At 35.4% G+C, this 16,081-nt stretch overlaps 1 protein-coding gene across 7 annotated transcripts in view; it reads left to right on the top strand.

The window, feature by feature from the left end:
* LOC129004903 (uncharacterized) overlaps positions 1 to 16,081 on the top strand; it is a 187,405-nt gene that overhangs the window by 136,219 nt on the left and 35,105 nt on the right. For all 7 annotated transcript variants that reach the window (XM_054433602.1, XM_054433612.1, XM_054433619.1 and 4 more), the window contains 2 exons: positions 765 to 875; positions 6,737 to 6,836. In XM_054433602.1, coding sequence (XP_054289577.1) covers positions 765 to 875; positions 6,737 to 6,836 — 211 coding nt within the window. The remainder of the gene's footprint in view (positions 1 to 764; positions 876 to 6,736; positions 6,837 to 16,081) is intronic.

The following is a 16,081-nucleotide window of genomic DNA, read 5'->3' on the forward strand; positions in this document are numbered from 1 at the left end:
TAATGTCTACATGGCCGCTGAAGATGTTCACAATTTTGCCGCAATCGTCGACGACAATAACGTTTCGTGACCACGGCATTCAATGATGATGTCTACACAGCCGCGGAAGATGTTCATGATTTTGACGCGATTGCAGAAGACGACACTAGCGATATAGTAATCATTTCGTTTGCAAGAGTGGTAGTGCTGGTAACAGCTGGCGAGTAGTCGTGGTCGACACCGAATCGAATACCGATAACCGATATCGAACGGCGATAACGCTCTAGCGGCAGATCGCAAAACCTTTCTTTGACAGTCTATATTTACTCTATTGTCTATGGTATTAGTCATGATTTGGAATAGTGCCACAATCTTTCCACAGAATGCATAAAAAAAACTATTTTACTTTTAGATAAGTCCAAATAGGCCTATATTAAACCTCAATCGCAGCACGCCTGTGCACTCAACAACGTTTAAATTCTCCCCTATACTGTATTAAATATGTAAACATAAAACGTAAAATCCTTTATCAAAGTAAAAACTTATATATTTATACACCTAATATATATATAAAGATATAGATTGTAAAGAACAAATTACCACTTAAAAAAATAGTTGTTAGCGCAGCAACGCACGCCGGGTAACGCTGGTCTCTTATAAAGATGGATAAAAGATCAGAAAATACTTTTAAAGCAAGAGATCTAAACTAAAACGACACCATTGTATCTATTTAAGAAACTACAAATAAAGAAATTTGTTTATTGCTATTATCTATATGTTGCCAGGTATGTCAAGGAGACACTGTGGTCGTTGATGTAGTAAATCAGATGCCAGGACGTAGTATGACAATACACTGGCATGGACTACACCAGAGAGGGACTCCATGGATGGACGGGGTAAAAAATCTGTTGTCATGTAAGATCTAAACTTTCTATGTGTACCCTTGGTAGTCCAGCATCTATAGGGGGTTGAGTATGCACTGAAAGTGTAACTCTTTTTGACTTTTGATTGTTGTTGGGGGCATCTTGGAGATGACAAAAACAAATGTTGTCGCCCTCCCAGCAGTTGCGCAACTTGGGGGGGGGGGTGGCAGGGGGGCAGGGGGGAAGGTGCTCTGCGACACGTTCTAGGAAATCGCCAATATCTGGTGAACTAGACACGATAGAAACAAGCTCTAAACGGCATTGTATTACCAACTTCATCGGCTTGAAAAAATATCAAGGAAAAGTCTCGTATCTATGATATTAATTGAGCTATTTAACAATTTAGTTGAAATAAAAACCTTACATAACGTTAAACTATCCATTAAAACCCTTTAAAACAACAAACAGTACAGTTTTTCATTGTGCATAATATATTTAACACACTAAAGTGACTTTATATGGTAATTATATAGAAATATTACAAGGTTATGCGAGGTTTCCGATGAAGCGGCACAGTGACGCGGGTGACGCTGCTGCAAGGCAGAAATCAATGTTAGTACAGACTTGTAAAAATTAGGCACCTTTGTACTGAAAGTGTATTTGATTGTTGTTGGGGGCATCTTGGAGGTGACAAAAAACGATGTTGTCGCCTTCCCAGCAGGTGCACAACTTGGTGGGCGGGGGGAAAGTAGTGCTGAGGCGCGTTCTAGAACATCGCTCATATCTCGTGAACTAGACACGATAGAAACATGTTTTAAACGGCATTGTATTAGAAACCGTATCTGCTTTAAATATTTTACAATGAAAAATCCCATATCAATGGTAATAGTTGAGTTATTTAACATTTTATTTGAAATTACAAATTTAAAGTCAAAATACTGTTTATCTACCTATAACTCCCATAAAACAATGAATAGTACTGTGTTTGGAGTGTATTCTATGATCAACACACGAATTACAAAACATTAAGTGTCCATTCCTTAAAATAATATGTACAGAGTTCTCGAGTTAGTGAGAAAATAATTATAAGCTGTTTTTAACACTAGGCTATTTTAAATATAAAATTTAAACAAAAATCTTGGTACAACTACTAATGAAAATGCTTCACTTTGAAATGTATACTTTTTTTAAAGAATATTAAAATAGGCTTGGAAATGTTGTACTTCACTTTAAAACTTAACTACGATATAAAATACTCATAACAAAGCAATGGATACTATGTAACTCCGTGCCCAACATTCTCTTATGGCAGAGGCAGACGATACAAAAAAGTGTTCTGGTTCATAGTCCTGACACTGACATATTTGTGTTAGGCATAAGGTTTTGGGAGATTTTTAGACAAAGGGGTTGTGAAGGTTTGTGGCTTGTTGTTGACTTAGGCACGAAGAAAAGAAGTTTAAGTTGCCATGAAGCAGCAGAGACCCTAAGCAATAGATTCTGCGAGATTTTACCAGCCCTCCACTGTTTCACAGGCTACAACACGAGTAAGATAGCAATATAAAATGCCGCCTACAAGTATGCCAAATCCAACTTAGAAGAAAATTTCTTCTAAGACATTTTTAAAACACTAACTATTTAATAGTTAGTGTTTTGCAGCTATTACAACAGAAACCACTACTTGATGATAGCGTGAAAAAATTTGAAGAGTTATATTTAAAGTTATTAAGAAGAAAAGGAAGCACCTGCAATAACAGCCGCTTATTGTTGATAGAAATCACAACAATCCATCTGCCGTCAAGGACATTAGTAAAATGCCTTGCACAACAGACGGCTTCAAACTACACCTGTTACGGTGTAGTGCCCAACTATATTTTTTGGGAAATGTCCTTAACAGCTGAAATAGAGCCTTTAGATCGATTCCAGTACGGATTTTTCAAAGACAGCTCAGGAAAATTGCGCCCCCTCCTTATGACACTGCCTCCGGCTCCTACAAATTTGCTAAAGCCATGTAAGTGCAAGACATGTTCTAGAGCAACTTGTAGCTGTTATTCAAACAAGTCATCCTGCTGCTCCTACTGCAAATGTTGATGGAAATAGTATCCATTGTTTTGTTATGTGTAGTTTATGAAATGAAATGAAATGAGTAAGTGCTTTATTAAACGATAAGGTAATATGTACATCCAAAAATATAACACTTTTAAACAATGGTTGATAACAACCGTCTGTTTGGTTGACACAATCTTTGCCTTCTAAAATAGTCTTTAAACAACATTTAGCACAAAAGAAATGAACATTTTTATACAATAAATAAAATAATAATAAAACACAATTAGAGTACTCAATAGATAACAAAACATAATACAGAGTTAAACGTAATCAGATAAAAATAAACGAGTTTCAAGGTTTTTTGTTTTTGTTTGTTTACCTAAAATTTAGAAATTAAACTCGCTAATAAGATCCCATCTATACTTCCAAGCTTCTCTAATGTATTTTGTGAAGATACGCCAATCCTTCCCGTTTAGATATTGATAATATTCTACTTCACTCAAAGTGTTGCTTCCTAACCAAGACCTTCTAATATTACCCAAAATTGGACAGACGGCAATGAAGTGAAAGGTAGTTTCGTACTCTTCAAGATTGCATAATGAGCAAATAAAATTTTGTTCGGTCCAGGGTTTATAATTTAAATTTACCAGCTCTGCCCTAGCTTTAATCGCCCAAGAAATTAGTTCAACATCGCTGAAGGCAAGGGGACTCTTATCTCCTAGTTCAAGGTCAACTCGCAATAGCTGTTTGTGATAAACAGATGTCCTAGCTCGGCCTACACATTCATCCTTCCATTTGATTTTAATGGCTTCTGCCAGCGATCCTAACTGTATCGCCAATACGCTGACATCCTGAGTTTTAAAATTTATTTCTTAGCCATGAGTTTTCCCAACGGTTTCCCAATGTCTGCACCAAAATATATGTTTTTCAATAACCTGTTTTGCTAATATTCTAGGCAATCTATTATTAGGCAAAGATAACACTCTAACTATATAATTTATATTTGTTCTTAAAGTTTGGAAAAAAATTTTATCAGCACCCGTCTCTATATATAGTATGTTTAGTTTATATGGTAGTTAAGTTTTAAAATGTAGTAAAATGTCTAGTTCACGAGATATGAGCGATGTTCTAGAACGCGCCTCAGCGCTTTTCCCCCCCCCCCCCCTCCCACCCAGTTGTGCACGTGCTGGTAGGGCGACAACATCGGTTTTTGTCATCTCCAAGATGCCCCCAAAAACAATCAAAAGTCAAAAAGAGTTACTACCTCAGTACATACCCAATTTTTACAAGCCTGTAGTACTTGTTGATTTGTGCCGCGCAGCGGCGTCACCCGCGTCCCTGTGCCGCTTCATCGGAAACCTCGCATAACCTTGTAATATTTTGATATAATTACCGTATAAAGTCACTTTAGTGTTTTAAATATATTATGCACGATGAAAAACTGTACTGTTTGTTGTTTTAAAGGGTTTTTAATGGATAGTTTAACGTAATTTAGGGTATTTAATTCAAATTTTTAAATAAATTGTTAAATAACTCAATTAATATCATAGATACGGGAATTTTCCTTGTTATTTCTTTAAAGCAGATGAAATTGGTAATACAATGCCGTTTAGAGCTTGTTTCTATCATGTCTAGTTCACCAGATATGAGCGATTTTCTAGAACGCGTCTCAGAGCACCTTCCCCCCTCCCCCCCAAGTTGTGCACCTGCTGGGAAGGCGACAACATCGTTTTTTGTCACCTCCAAGATGCCCCCAACAACAATCAAATACACTTTCAGTACAAAGGTACCTAATTTTTACAAGTCTGTACTAACATTGATTTCTGCCTTGCAGCAGCGTCACCCGCGTCACTGTGCCGCTTCATCGGAAACCTCGCATAACCTTGTAATATTTCTATATAATTACCATATAAAGTCACTTTAGTGTGTTAAATATATTATGCACAATGAAAAACTGTACTGTTTGTTGTTTTAAAGGGTTTTAATGGATAGTTTAACGTTATGTAAGGTTTTTATTTCAACTAAATTGTTAAATAGCTCAATTAATATCATAGATACGAGACTTTTCCTTGATATTTTTTCAAGCCGATGAAGTTGGTAATACAATGCCGTTTAGAGCTTGTTTCTATCGTGTCTAGTTCACCAGATATTGGCGATTTCCTAGAACGTGTCGCAGAGCACCTTCCCCCCTGCCCCCCTGCCACCCCCCCCCCCAAGTTGCGCAACTGCTGGAAGGGCGACAACATTTGTTTTTGTCATCTCCAAGATGCCCCCAACAACAATCAAAAGTCAAAAAGAGTTACACTTGCAGTGCATATTCAACCCCCTATAGATGCTGGACTATGGGTGGTAATGTGGATTTGAAAGTTTAGAGTAAAAGACAGTATAGTTCAAACCTGTTTTTTCATGAACAAATTGTAAAAATGTTTCTAATAAACATTTTAATTATAAAACATATTATAAAAATAAGGGGAGCTTAAGTTATAAGCTTTGACAGCAGGTTCAATACCACATTTCCAAGCTCCCCAGGAGTTTAAAAATATTATTTTAACTTTTCTCATCACATTTTGCCTTTAGTGAAATATGAAATAATAACTATTACAGTTTTTCAACAAGCTCACACACATAGATAAATCTTAGAGTAAAACATATTTTTACAATCTTGGATACATATTATTAATACAACCGCCGTAGCAAACCTGCATACTAAGGGAATTTCCATTTGCCAGATTGGATTTACACTAAAATATCTCATAATAATATCGGATTTATTCCCTATGTAGCACTAGTTTAACGATCACTTAGGTTTTTTTGCGACAGGGAGCGTAAAAAAGTGTTTTTAGTAAAATGGTAAATAGTTTAGTATGAAATAAATGCATTTTCCAAATTTGATCAAAGTATGTTCATAAACAAGCAAACTAAAAGTTATCTTATTCACTCTCTATAAGAATAACATGGAAATTTAAAATTTGAAATTTTTTGGAATTTTCTCCGTAACTATTAGGCGCATAACAACGCTTCACTATACTATATAATTGTTTGTTTGTTTTGAGCCCTACAAAACGGTTTCAAAATAAATTGCAAAATTTTATGTTTTAATGGTCAAAAATGGGAAAACACAATTTTTACCCCATAAACCCCCCTTCCCATGGTCCTATCATGCTGGTTCGCAAACTCGTTCAAATAAATGTAGGTTTATACGTTTGTACCAAATCTCATCAAAATCTGATAATTTTTGCTCGAGTTATCGTGCTAACGGACACACACACATATATATATAAATATAAATGATACATTTCTCATTCATTCAGTGCAGTGGCCAAGCAGATGATAAATCTTGTGATAATACATATTCTTATGATTACACATGTTCTTATCATACCACCAGAGACCACTGCACTGAATGATGGAGAAGGACTGTTTGGAGGCATCTCTCCCCTAAGCTTGTAAGGCTTATTTGAGGCCTAAGGAATTAAATTTCCCTTAAAGAATTATACCTAGCCTATGTTATATATATATAATATATATACATGAATTTGAACGGATGGTGCTTTTTTGGCCTCTAGGGACCTCAAAACAAAAAAGTGAATCGGTCCCGGGTCCAGGTCTTACCATGAGTACTACGGTAATAGCTTATTCCCTATATGAGAAATTCGCTAAAACATATTAAACAGCTGAGCTGCTGTAAAGCACAATGTACACAATTTCACAAACAACGTCTGGCTGGACCAATACATCTTATTGTAAAAGTCATAGCTTATAAATCTAATTTCAACTGAAAACTAAAATGCACAATCATGCACATCATGTAGCCTAGAGACTTTAATCATACTTAAACTTCTTTCTAGGTACCATTCCTAACCCAGTGTCCCATTCACGAGTCCGAAGTTTTCCGATATCGTTTCAAAGCTGACGATTGTGGCACAAACTTCTGGCACTCGCATGATGGTAAGCATCATTAAACTAAATATTTTTATTTAAATTCAAACATTTTGTGAGGAATAAAATAAAAATATATAATTTAATTTAAATAAACTTGTAACAATTGAGGAATATTCAGATGAATTACACTATGAAAACACTTACGCCATTTTGTAGTTGATATTATTTGAATAAATTAACATCTGAGAACTCCTTAACACGTTCAGTGCGAGGGGCGGAAATTATCGCCCCGTGGTACCGGCGCCTCTGGTGCGGAGCAGGAAATCACGTCCTTCACCAATGCCAACAACTTTGCTTCAATGTAAGCTCAGCCATTGCCGGGGAATGTTGTAATTGTTGCCAGCCTGTAGCGTAGAATGCGAGCTTTATTTTGGTGTGGGTTGGTACTAAACATTCCCGTAAAATCCCGTCTGGCAATGCTTTTGTCCCGTTTTCAGGGATTTTCTCTATTCAAGCCTTATTACAAAGACTCTGGTTATTGATCCAGCAGTGCTGCTACCTTTGGGTGTTTTAGTGAACTACATCCACTTTCGGGGTAACGCAGAACAATCACCACTTCTCTTTTGTGATTTGTCTTACTGAGATATTTCAATGCCAATTAATAGCGATCGCTGATTCAGTTAGCGGTCCAGGGCTCCGCCCGGGCCTCGCCGCAGTTTAGGAGTGCCTGTGTAAAGGTTTTCAGCAGTGAACGTGTTAAAAATACTGGCAATACAAAATGTGTCTTTATCACCAGAACCGCTAATTGTGTAAGTTTAAAGGCGGAGTTTGATGTCTGGAGTTGGAGTTTAATAAGTTTAAAAATCAGTTTTTAATAAGTTTAATGTCTGGAGAGACATGCGCCATTCGCCAAGCACCGAGCAGCGACTCGCTGAATCGCGAGTAGTGTGGACAGGTGTTTGTCTATTTGGCAAGCAGCGTGTTTGTGTTTTCCCGTTCATTGTCGGTATTTTTGCACACATGAAAGTAAACAAATATTTGATATTCCCGAAACAAATGAAAAACGAACAGTTGCTCGGAAAACAACACGTCATGTGTGTAGAGTAACATAGTAGATAGAAAACATAATCACAGATATTTTTAACGTTTGTGATGGTAAAATTAATATGTCTGCAACATTAATTGCACAAATAAATAATGAAATAAACTGTAACTGAGCTTTTGACTCAGTCTCTCATGAAATTCTTATTAAAAAATTAGCTTTTTACGGAGTAGTTAAAAATAATTAAATCTGTTAAACTCATATTTAGCAAACCGTTTCCAGCTGGTGCAGGTAAATAATTCAAGATCTAATATGTTAAAAACCAAAATTGGCATACCTCAAGGATCAGCTCTTGGGCCTCTACTTTTTATTGTTTTTATTAATGATTTGCCTTGTTTTGTTCCCTGTAAAGCCACTCTTTACACTGATGATACTACATTCCTCACAAGTGGTCAAAATCTGAACAAATCACTTGAAGAACGGGATGAGGTGTTAAAGTAGGCTCAAGAGTGGTTTCGGGGAAATGAATTAAGGATTAATAACTCAAAAACAGAAGAAATTCATTTTAACCTTAAAATAAATTCTAATGACAATAAATCAGTAAAATTGCTAGTTAAAGGAATTCATATTGATCAGAAGCAGAATTGGAGTGAGCATACAAACTTTTTATGTAGTAAATTGGCTAGAACTGTATTTTTGTTTAACAAATCAAAGGCCAATGTATGTATGTATGTATGTATGTAAATGAACAAATTATTCTAAACTAGCAACAGAGCCCGTTGTGGTTTAATACAACGGTCTCAAGTAAAATAATGGTTATGAAATCCATACAGCACTTTACTCACTAATATTAATATTAATGGTAGAGATTAAGCACATAACATTAGAATCACACACTTAACGTAACAAAAACACTTTGAACACAAATGCAAATTGTTAACAACAACATTCAATGAAAGAAAAATCTATTAAATAACAATATAACAATAAGCTGTTCAATTAATTATTAACACATGTTTTGTATGATTAGATTATGCATATTGGTAAACCAATTATTGCCATCTATAAAATTTATTAGTTTTTCTTTTCCGAGTCACGTTAGCTTTTCCAACCGACCGATTTTATGACCGACCGAATTCATTTTAACGTATATTTTGAGCTATGCACAAACTGCCTTTCCTGTACATTTCTTGTGGGAGTTAAATTTGGTTTTTTCAAGTTCGTTTGGATCTTCTACCTGACCGATTTTTATAATTTTGGTCTTAAAATAAAGAAATGCAAGCACATATTTTTCATCAAGTATCATCATTAATTTATCTAATGTATTACTCGACAAAAAATATAAATTTGATTTTTATTTATTTTTTACTTCAATTAAAGATGTATTCCAGCAGTTCTAATTGCATTACCCTATATGTTTTCGTCTAAAAACATTAAGTGAAATACCAGCTTACATTTCAGCTATTGATTATTAAGATCGGACTACCTAAAGCACATTGCTGAATCATGAATCAACGATAATTATAATCGTTTTAGTACTTATCTGCAATCAATGATACGCAACTCTATTTTTATTTAAGTTATTTTACATGTCTTGGTCTTAAAATACTTCTAGAAATAAAGGTTTTAATTTGAGATATTGATAGTGTTGGTTAAGTTAAGAGTTCAAGTTAAGTTAGTTAACTTCAAGATACTGTATCGCTCAATCGGAAAACATAAATTCGATTATATCTTGGAATACGGAATATGGAATATCTTATATGGAATTTAGTTTTTGTACTCAATTCTAATTACGTAATTCTATTTGCCGATCTCCAAAAGATTATCCAAAAGCAGGTTCTTTTGACCTAAAAACCTTCAGTGAAATACCAGTATCCATTTGAATTATTGATTATTAAGATCGGATGTACCTAAAGCACACTGCTAAATCACGGACAACCCAAATTGTTCAAAAAATTGAGTTATTTATCATCGATTTATAGTCAACGACCTTGCCTGCAACCTCAAAAGTAACTGTCGACTTTGGAGGGTTTCACCTAGTAAATATAAAAAATCTAATGTTCATAACTACATATTTGCAAATCAACTTGAATTAGGCTTTCCAGTGACCTATTAATTAATAAAATCGGTTTTGTAGAACTGTAGATTTAATTGTACAAAGTTTAACAACAACATCTTTCATTCAGTATTTTTCACCACTATAAATTGGGAGGTTGCTTAACGTTTTTGCAAATAACTTTGATATGGTGAGGAAATCGTCCAAAGTGGAAGGTGATATTCTGATAGAGAATAAAATTTCCTACAAACTACTGTTATGTATTTCTTGAAAATACTCAATAAAGGCAGCCTAAAGTTGGCTACAAAATATAAACTTGAGGAAAAAAGGCGATTTAAATGTATTACCGGTTGTTTTTTTATATTTTTTCACCTCAAATATGTAATAAAATCAAACTTTCATAATTATTTGCAAATTTACACGAACTAGGATTTCCAACGATCCATTAAGTAACAAAATCAGTCCGGTAGAAGTCTAGATTTAGTTGTACAAAGTTTAACAAAATTATATCAAATTCAGTATTTTCTAACCACTATAAATTTGGAGGTGACTTAGCTTATTGCCAATAACTTTTGAATGGAGGGGAAATCGACCAAAGTGGATGTGATATTCTGAAAGAGAATAAAATTTACTACAATTAACTACTATGCATTTCTTGAAAATACTAAATAAAGGCAGACAAAAGCTGGCTACAAACAGAAACTTGAAAATCTACATGAGTTAGGCTTTCCAATGACCCATTAGTTAACAAAATCGGTCCAGTAGAAGTCTAGATTTAGTTGTACAAAGTTTAACAACAATATCCCTAACTCAGTATTTACTCATTACTGAAATTTCGGAGGTTGCTTAGCTTTTTTGCAAAATACCTTTAAATGGTGAGGAAATCGACCAATATGGAAGGTGATATTCTGAAAGAGAATAAAACTTCCTACAAATTGATACCATGCACTTTTTCAAAATACTCAAAAAATGCAGCCAAAAGCCGCACACAAATAAAAAGTTTGAAAAACACCGTTTTCAATGTATTTCTTATGGAAAACATGTTTTTTAAACATTTTTCACCATAAATCATGACAAAAACAAACTTTCATAATTATTTGCAAATCTACATGAACTAAGCTTTCCAACGACCCATTAATTAATAAAATCGGTCCGGTAGAACTCTAGATTTAGTTGTACAAAGATTTTTTAAACTGAATTATATATAGAATAGAATGCAATTATTGATTTCTATTTTATGTATACAATAATCTACAAGAAATTGTCATCTTTAAATTAAAATGCACACCATTTTAGAGCATAATATTTTAGTAATGTGAATTTAAATTGATAGTTAATCTTATACTGCAGATTTCCAAAAGTAGTGGATGAATCCTTGCCCAATACAACGTGTGCAATGTTTTAAGGAGGACAGTTACAACAAATCCAACAAAAGTAGTATGCCTAGGTTAGATCGGTTGGATTTGCAAGTTTATAATAAGCTTTCCAACGACCCATTAATTAATAAAATCGGTCCGGTAGAACTCTAGATTTATTTGTACAAAGATTTTTAAAACTGAATTATATATAGAATAAATTGTTAATTACGCATATTTCCATTCTCACCTACAATATGGTGTTCTCTTATGGGTTAACTCTGTAGGAGAATAAACCGTTTTTAAATGGCAAAGGAAAGCAGTTACATTATAGAGGAAAAATGCCCAGGGAAGATTGCAAAGCAGATTTTAAGGCCTTAAATATCCTAACCCTTCCATCTTTATACATTTTAAATTGCTTATTATAGGTAAAAGAGAATATAGACCAGTATAGCATCCGATCTAAATAAAACAATAAAAGTTGGATAAAGAAATTAGTATTATTTTATTTAACAAAGCCCATGTTATGAGTAGAATGAGAATCAATTGTTATTCTTTAATAATAAACAACACATGTTTTTAAAGAATATTAATACCAACTCAACTCACAGGCTCTCAGGTTTCAAAAATCTTTTTAATTTGCCCTCAAACCTGAGAGGTTCAAAAGTTACTTCAGTCGACTAGAAGGTAAACTCTTTGTCAAGAAGTCTGCCAACTGAAGTCTTCCAGGAACATGTTCCATTTTGTAACATCCGTTGTTGAAGTGCTCTCTAACAAAGTGGAACCGAACACTGATGTGCTTCGTTCTTCCATGCGTTGAAGGATTGTGTGCTAATTGTACTGCACCAGCATTGTCAATGTACATAGTTGCTTCGATCGATGAACTGCTGATTTCTTCTAACAAGCCTTTAAGCCATATTACTTGCTTAGCAGCTTCACTAGCAGCAACATATTCCGCTTCAGTAGTTGATAGTGAAATACAATTTTGTTTCTTTGAAAACCAACTAATGGCTCCGCCAGCAAACAAACATAGACATCCTGAACGTGACTTTCTGCTGTTTTCATCACCTTCGAAGTCTGCATCGGTGTAACATTTCAGAATCTTCGGTTCAACGCTCTGCTTCGTGTAGTGTATAACGTAGTCCTTAGAACCTTGCAGGTAACGAAGGATTCTCTTGACTTGGTTCCAGTCTTTGATGGTTGGACTAGTCACATGCTGTGCCACCATACTAACTGCATAGCAGATGTCTGGGCGAGTGTTTGTCAAATATAGCAAACTGCCCACAGCTTCACGATACGGCACTTCTGTTGATAGAGGCTTTGCATTTATGTTGACATCGGATTTGTCAAATGGTGTTGACACTGCGTTACAGTTCGACATCCGATACCTTTCTAGAACTTGATCTAAGTATGCCCTCTGGCTGAGAACTATTCCATCACTTGTTTGAACAATCTCGATTCCAAGGTAAGTTTCAGGTTTTGATACTTTGATTTCAAAGTTTTGTTTCAAGTTCTGCACAAATACATTCACTTGTTTTTCACAAGTACCACATATGAGTCCATCGTCCACATAAATTATGACAAACATCTTTTCACCATTTCCTTCATGAAGGAACAAACAAGGATCTGCTGTACTCGGTTTGAAATTTTGAGATTTCATGAACTCAGAAAGTCTTTTATTCCAACACTTAGGACTTTGCTTAAGGCCGTATAAACTACGTTGTAGTTTCCACACTCTTCCGGAGTTGTCGTTATAACCTTCAGGTTGCTCGACATAAACCTCTTCATCTAGCTTTGAATGTAAAAATGCTGTTTTTACATCAAATTGTTTCAAAAACATGCTTTCCTGTGCTGCTATATTTAATACTGTCCTTAGAGTATCAAATCTTGCTACAGGACTGTAGGTGCTAAAATAATCTACTCCTTCTTTCTGAGCGTAGCCCTTTGCAACAAGCCTAGCTTTGTATTGATCTGGATTTTTCTTCTTTGTAAGAACCCATCTTACTCCAATTGCTTTCTTGTTCTTGGGTAACGGTACGAGCTTGTAAACTTGGTGTTTCTGAAGAGATGCCATCTCATCATTCATAGCTGCCTGCCAATGAAACCACTCTTCACTACTAACGGCCTCATTATATGTTGGTCCAGCTTCAGCTACAAGAACATAATCTTGAAGATAACTAGGTGGTTGCCTTTTCCTTCCTGGTCGATCTTCCTCTTCCGGTTGTTCACAATATTCAATTTCATCAGGTCGATCTTCCTCTTCTGGTTGTTCACAATATTCAATTTCATCAGGTTCAGCTTCTTCATTTTCCTCTTGAAAATTGATTGGCTGACTCTTGTCTTCGCATAGGATAGGAATGGATAAGGTTTTGTCAAGTTCTTTGTCTTCATCAGGAACAGTCTTAGCCCAATCTTCTGTGATGCCCTCTGCTCTGACAACCTCTCCTTTCTGATAAGGTTTAAAGACAACATCTCTACTGACCACTATTGTGTGACCGTTGTAGACTCGAAATCCATCTCGTTCATCGCAATACCCAACCAATTTTCCTGGAACTGATTTTGCTGACCATTTCTTCCATTTCTGTTTTGGGATATGCACATAGCATTCTGTACCAAACGGTCGAAAATGTTCAATTGGGGCTGGTCCTTTTCCATACCAAAGTTCATAAGGTGTACCTTCTGTACTTGTTGGTCCTGTCCGATTGATCACATGACACGCCGTGTTCATTGCCTCTGCCCATAAGCTCTTTGGCAATCTCTTTGAATACAACATGCTTCTTGCTGATTCAACTAACGTGCGCATTTCACGTTCAATAGAACCATTTTCTTCTGGTGTATAAGGCATAACAGTTCTCATAGTGATGCCTCGTTTAGCGAGCAATTTCTTCACTGCAAAATTATTAAACTCAGTCCCACCATCACTCATAAACGTTTTTACCACATGTCCAGCAGTTTGACATTCATTCAAGTATGTCTCAATACAGTCTGTAACCTCCGTCTTATTTTTGATGAAAAATACTCTTCTAAATTTAGTAAAGTAGTCTTTGAAAACCAGGCAGTAGCGACTTCCTCCTAGAGAAATGTTTTCCATAGGACCACAGAGATCTCCACTTACTATTTCTCCTGCAATTGTTGGCTTTACAGTTCGAGAATGGTATGTAGCTCTGTGTTGCTTGCCTAGTACGCAACCTTCACAAAATTCATCTTCTACCTTGACACGTATTCCCCTGCTTTTAAGAGTTTTTAACACATGTGTCTTATTTTGATGAGCCAGAGTTTCATGCCACTCTTGGACAGTTTTCAGTTTACTACTACACGCTGTTTTAGCTTCTGCATGCGGCAACAGAACATCCATTTCAACTTCATAGAGTCCATTTACACAATGTCCATACAGCTGTGCAACGTTATTCTTCATGAAGACACATTTTTCTTTAGTTACTTTGAAACTAAATCCTTTCTTCACTGTTGTGCTGACTGACATCAGGTTCCTTCCTAGCTTGGGAACGTACCATACATTCTCTAAAGTTGTGATGTATCGGTTCTTACCAATATTCACACTTACTCGAATATTTCCCTCTCCAACTGCCTCAATATCATCACCATTTCCCACAGTGACGTTAATTGGTGAAGTAAACCTCTGATATGTGTGAAAGAAGTCCCTCCGGAAACACATATGCTGCGATGCTCCAGAGTCTGCAATAAAGTTGTCTTTCTTGTGCTCCTTTGCTACAAAACACAAGAATGGACCACTGTTACATTTTCTAGGCTCAGTCTTGTTCTTGTCTTCTTTTTCTGATTTCTTTGGACACTGACTAGCATAGTGTGGTCCCTTACAAATAAAACACTTTATTTTCTTCTTTATAGAATGCTTTTTGCCTTCTGAGAATGAACTTGTGCTATTTCTACTAACCTGTAAGGCTTGTCCATTATCAGAATTCATAGACCTAGGTAGCCTGGACTCAATCAGACGAATTCTCTCTATTAGCAAATCAACACTTCTGTCTTTCACTGGTATGCTTTCCCATACACTCTTGAACTCAAAAAATTCTTTAGGTAGTGTACTCATAATCCTTGACATCAACACAAGTTCTGGCAGTTCTGAAGCTTTATGCTTTTTAAGTTCATCATTCACTTCTCTGAAGTTTAACTGCAATCTTGAGATATATTTGATCAAATCTTCTCCATCAGTTATACTAGATGTAAAGAACTGTTCCATTGTTCTATCTAGTCTCTGACTTGATGATTGTTCATATATACTCAACAGCTTCTGCCACATTTCATGTGCACTATCACAAGTAGCTGTTAATTCTACATGTGAATCGTCTAGAGCATTTACAATAAGTACCTGAGCTAAGGTGTCACCTTTCTTAAAATCCTTAAGCTTCTGCTCCTCTGTTTCTTCAGGCCTTGTCCTTTCACCAGTAATCAGATCACTAATTCCATGATGTCTCAAAACTAATTCCATCTGGCGCTTCCACCTTCTCCATGATTGAGAATTGCTTAGTTTTTCAACATTCACTCTTAAATCCATTCTTTTAATATTTTCTGTAGCCCATAACCAAATAAAACAATAAAAGTTGGATAAAGAAATTAGTATTATTTTATTTAACAAAGCCCATGTTATGAGTAGAATGAGAATCAATTGTTATTCTTTAATAATAAACAACACATGTTTTTAAAGAATATTAATACCAACTCAACTCACAGGCTCTCAGGTTTCAAAAATCTTTTTAATTGATCTGACATGCATGCACATTACGCAAGAAATAGCCATCATCTCAACTTACCACTTACAAGACTTACAATTACACACAATAGCTACAAATATCTTAGTATACATTTTTTTAATAAATTGCCT

Source organism: Macrosteles quadrilineatus, unplaced genomic scaffold (genome assembly GCF_028750875.1).
Source record: "Macrosteles quadrilineatus isolate MER2022 unplaced genomic scaffold, UCM_ALF_1.0 Scaffold_1__1_contigs__length_201487025, whole genome shotgun sequence".
Taxonomy (NCBI): domain Eukaryota; kingdom Metazoa; phylum Arthropoda; class Insecta; order Hemiptera; family Cicadellidae; genus Macrosteles; species Macrosteles quadrilineatus.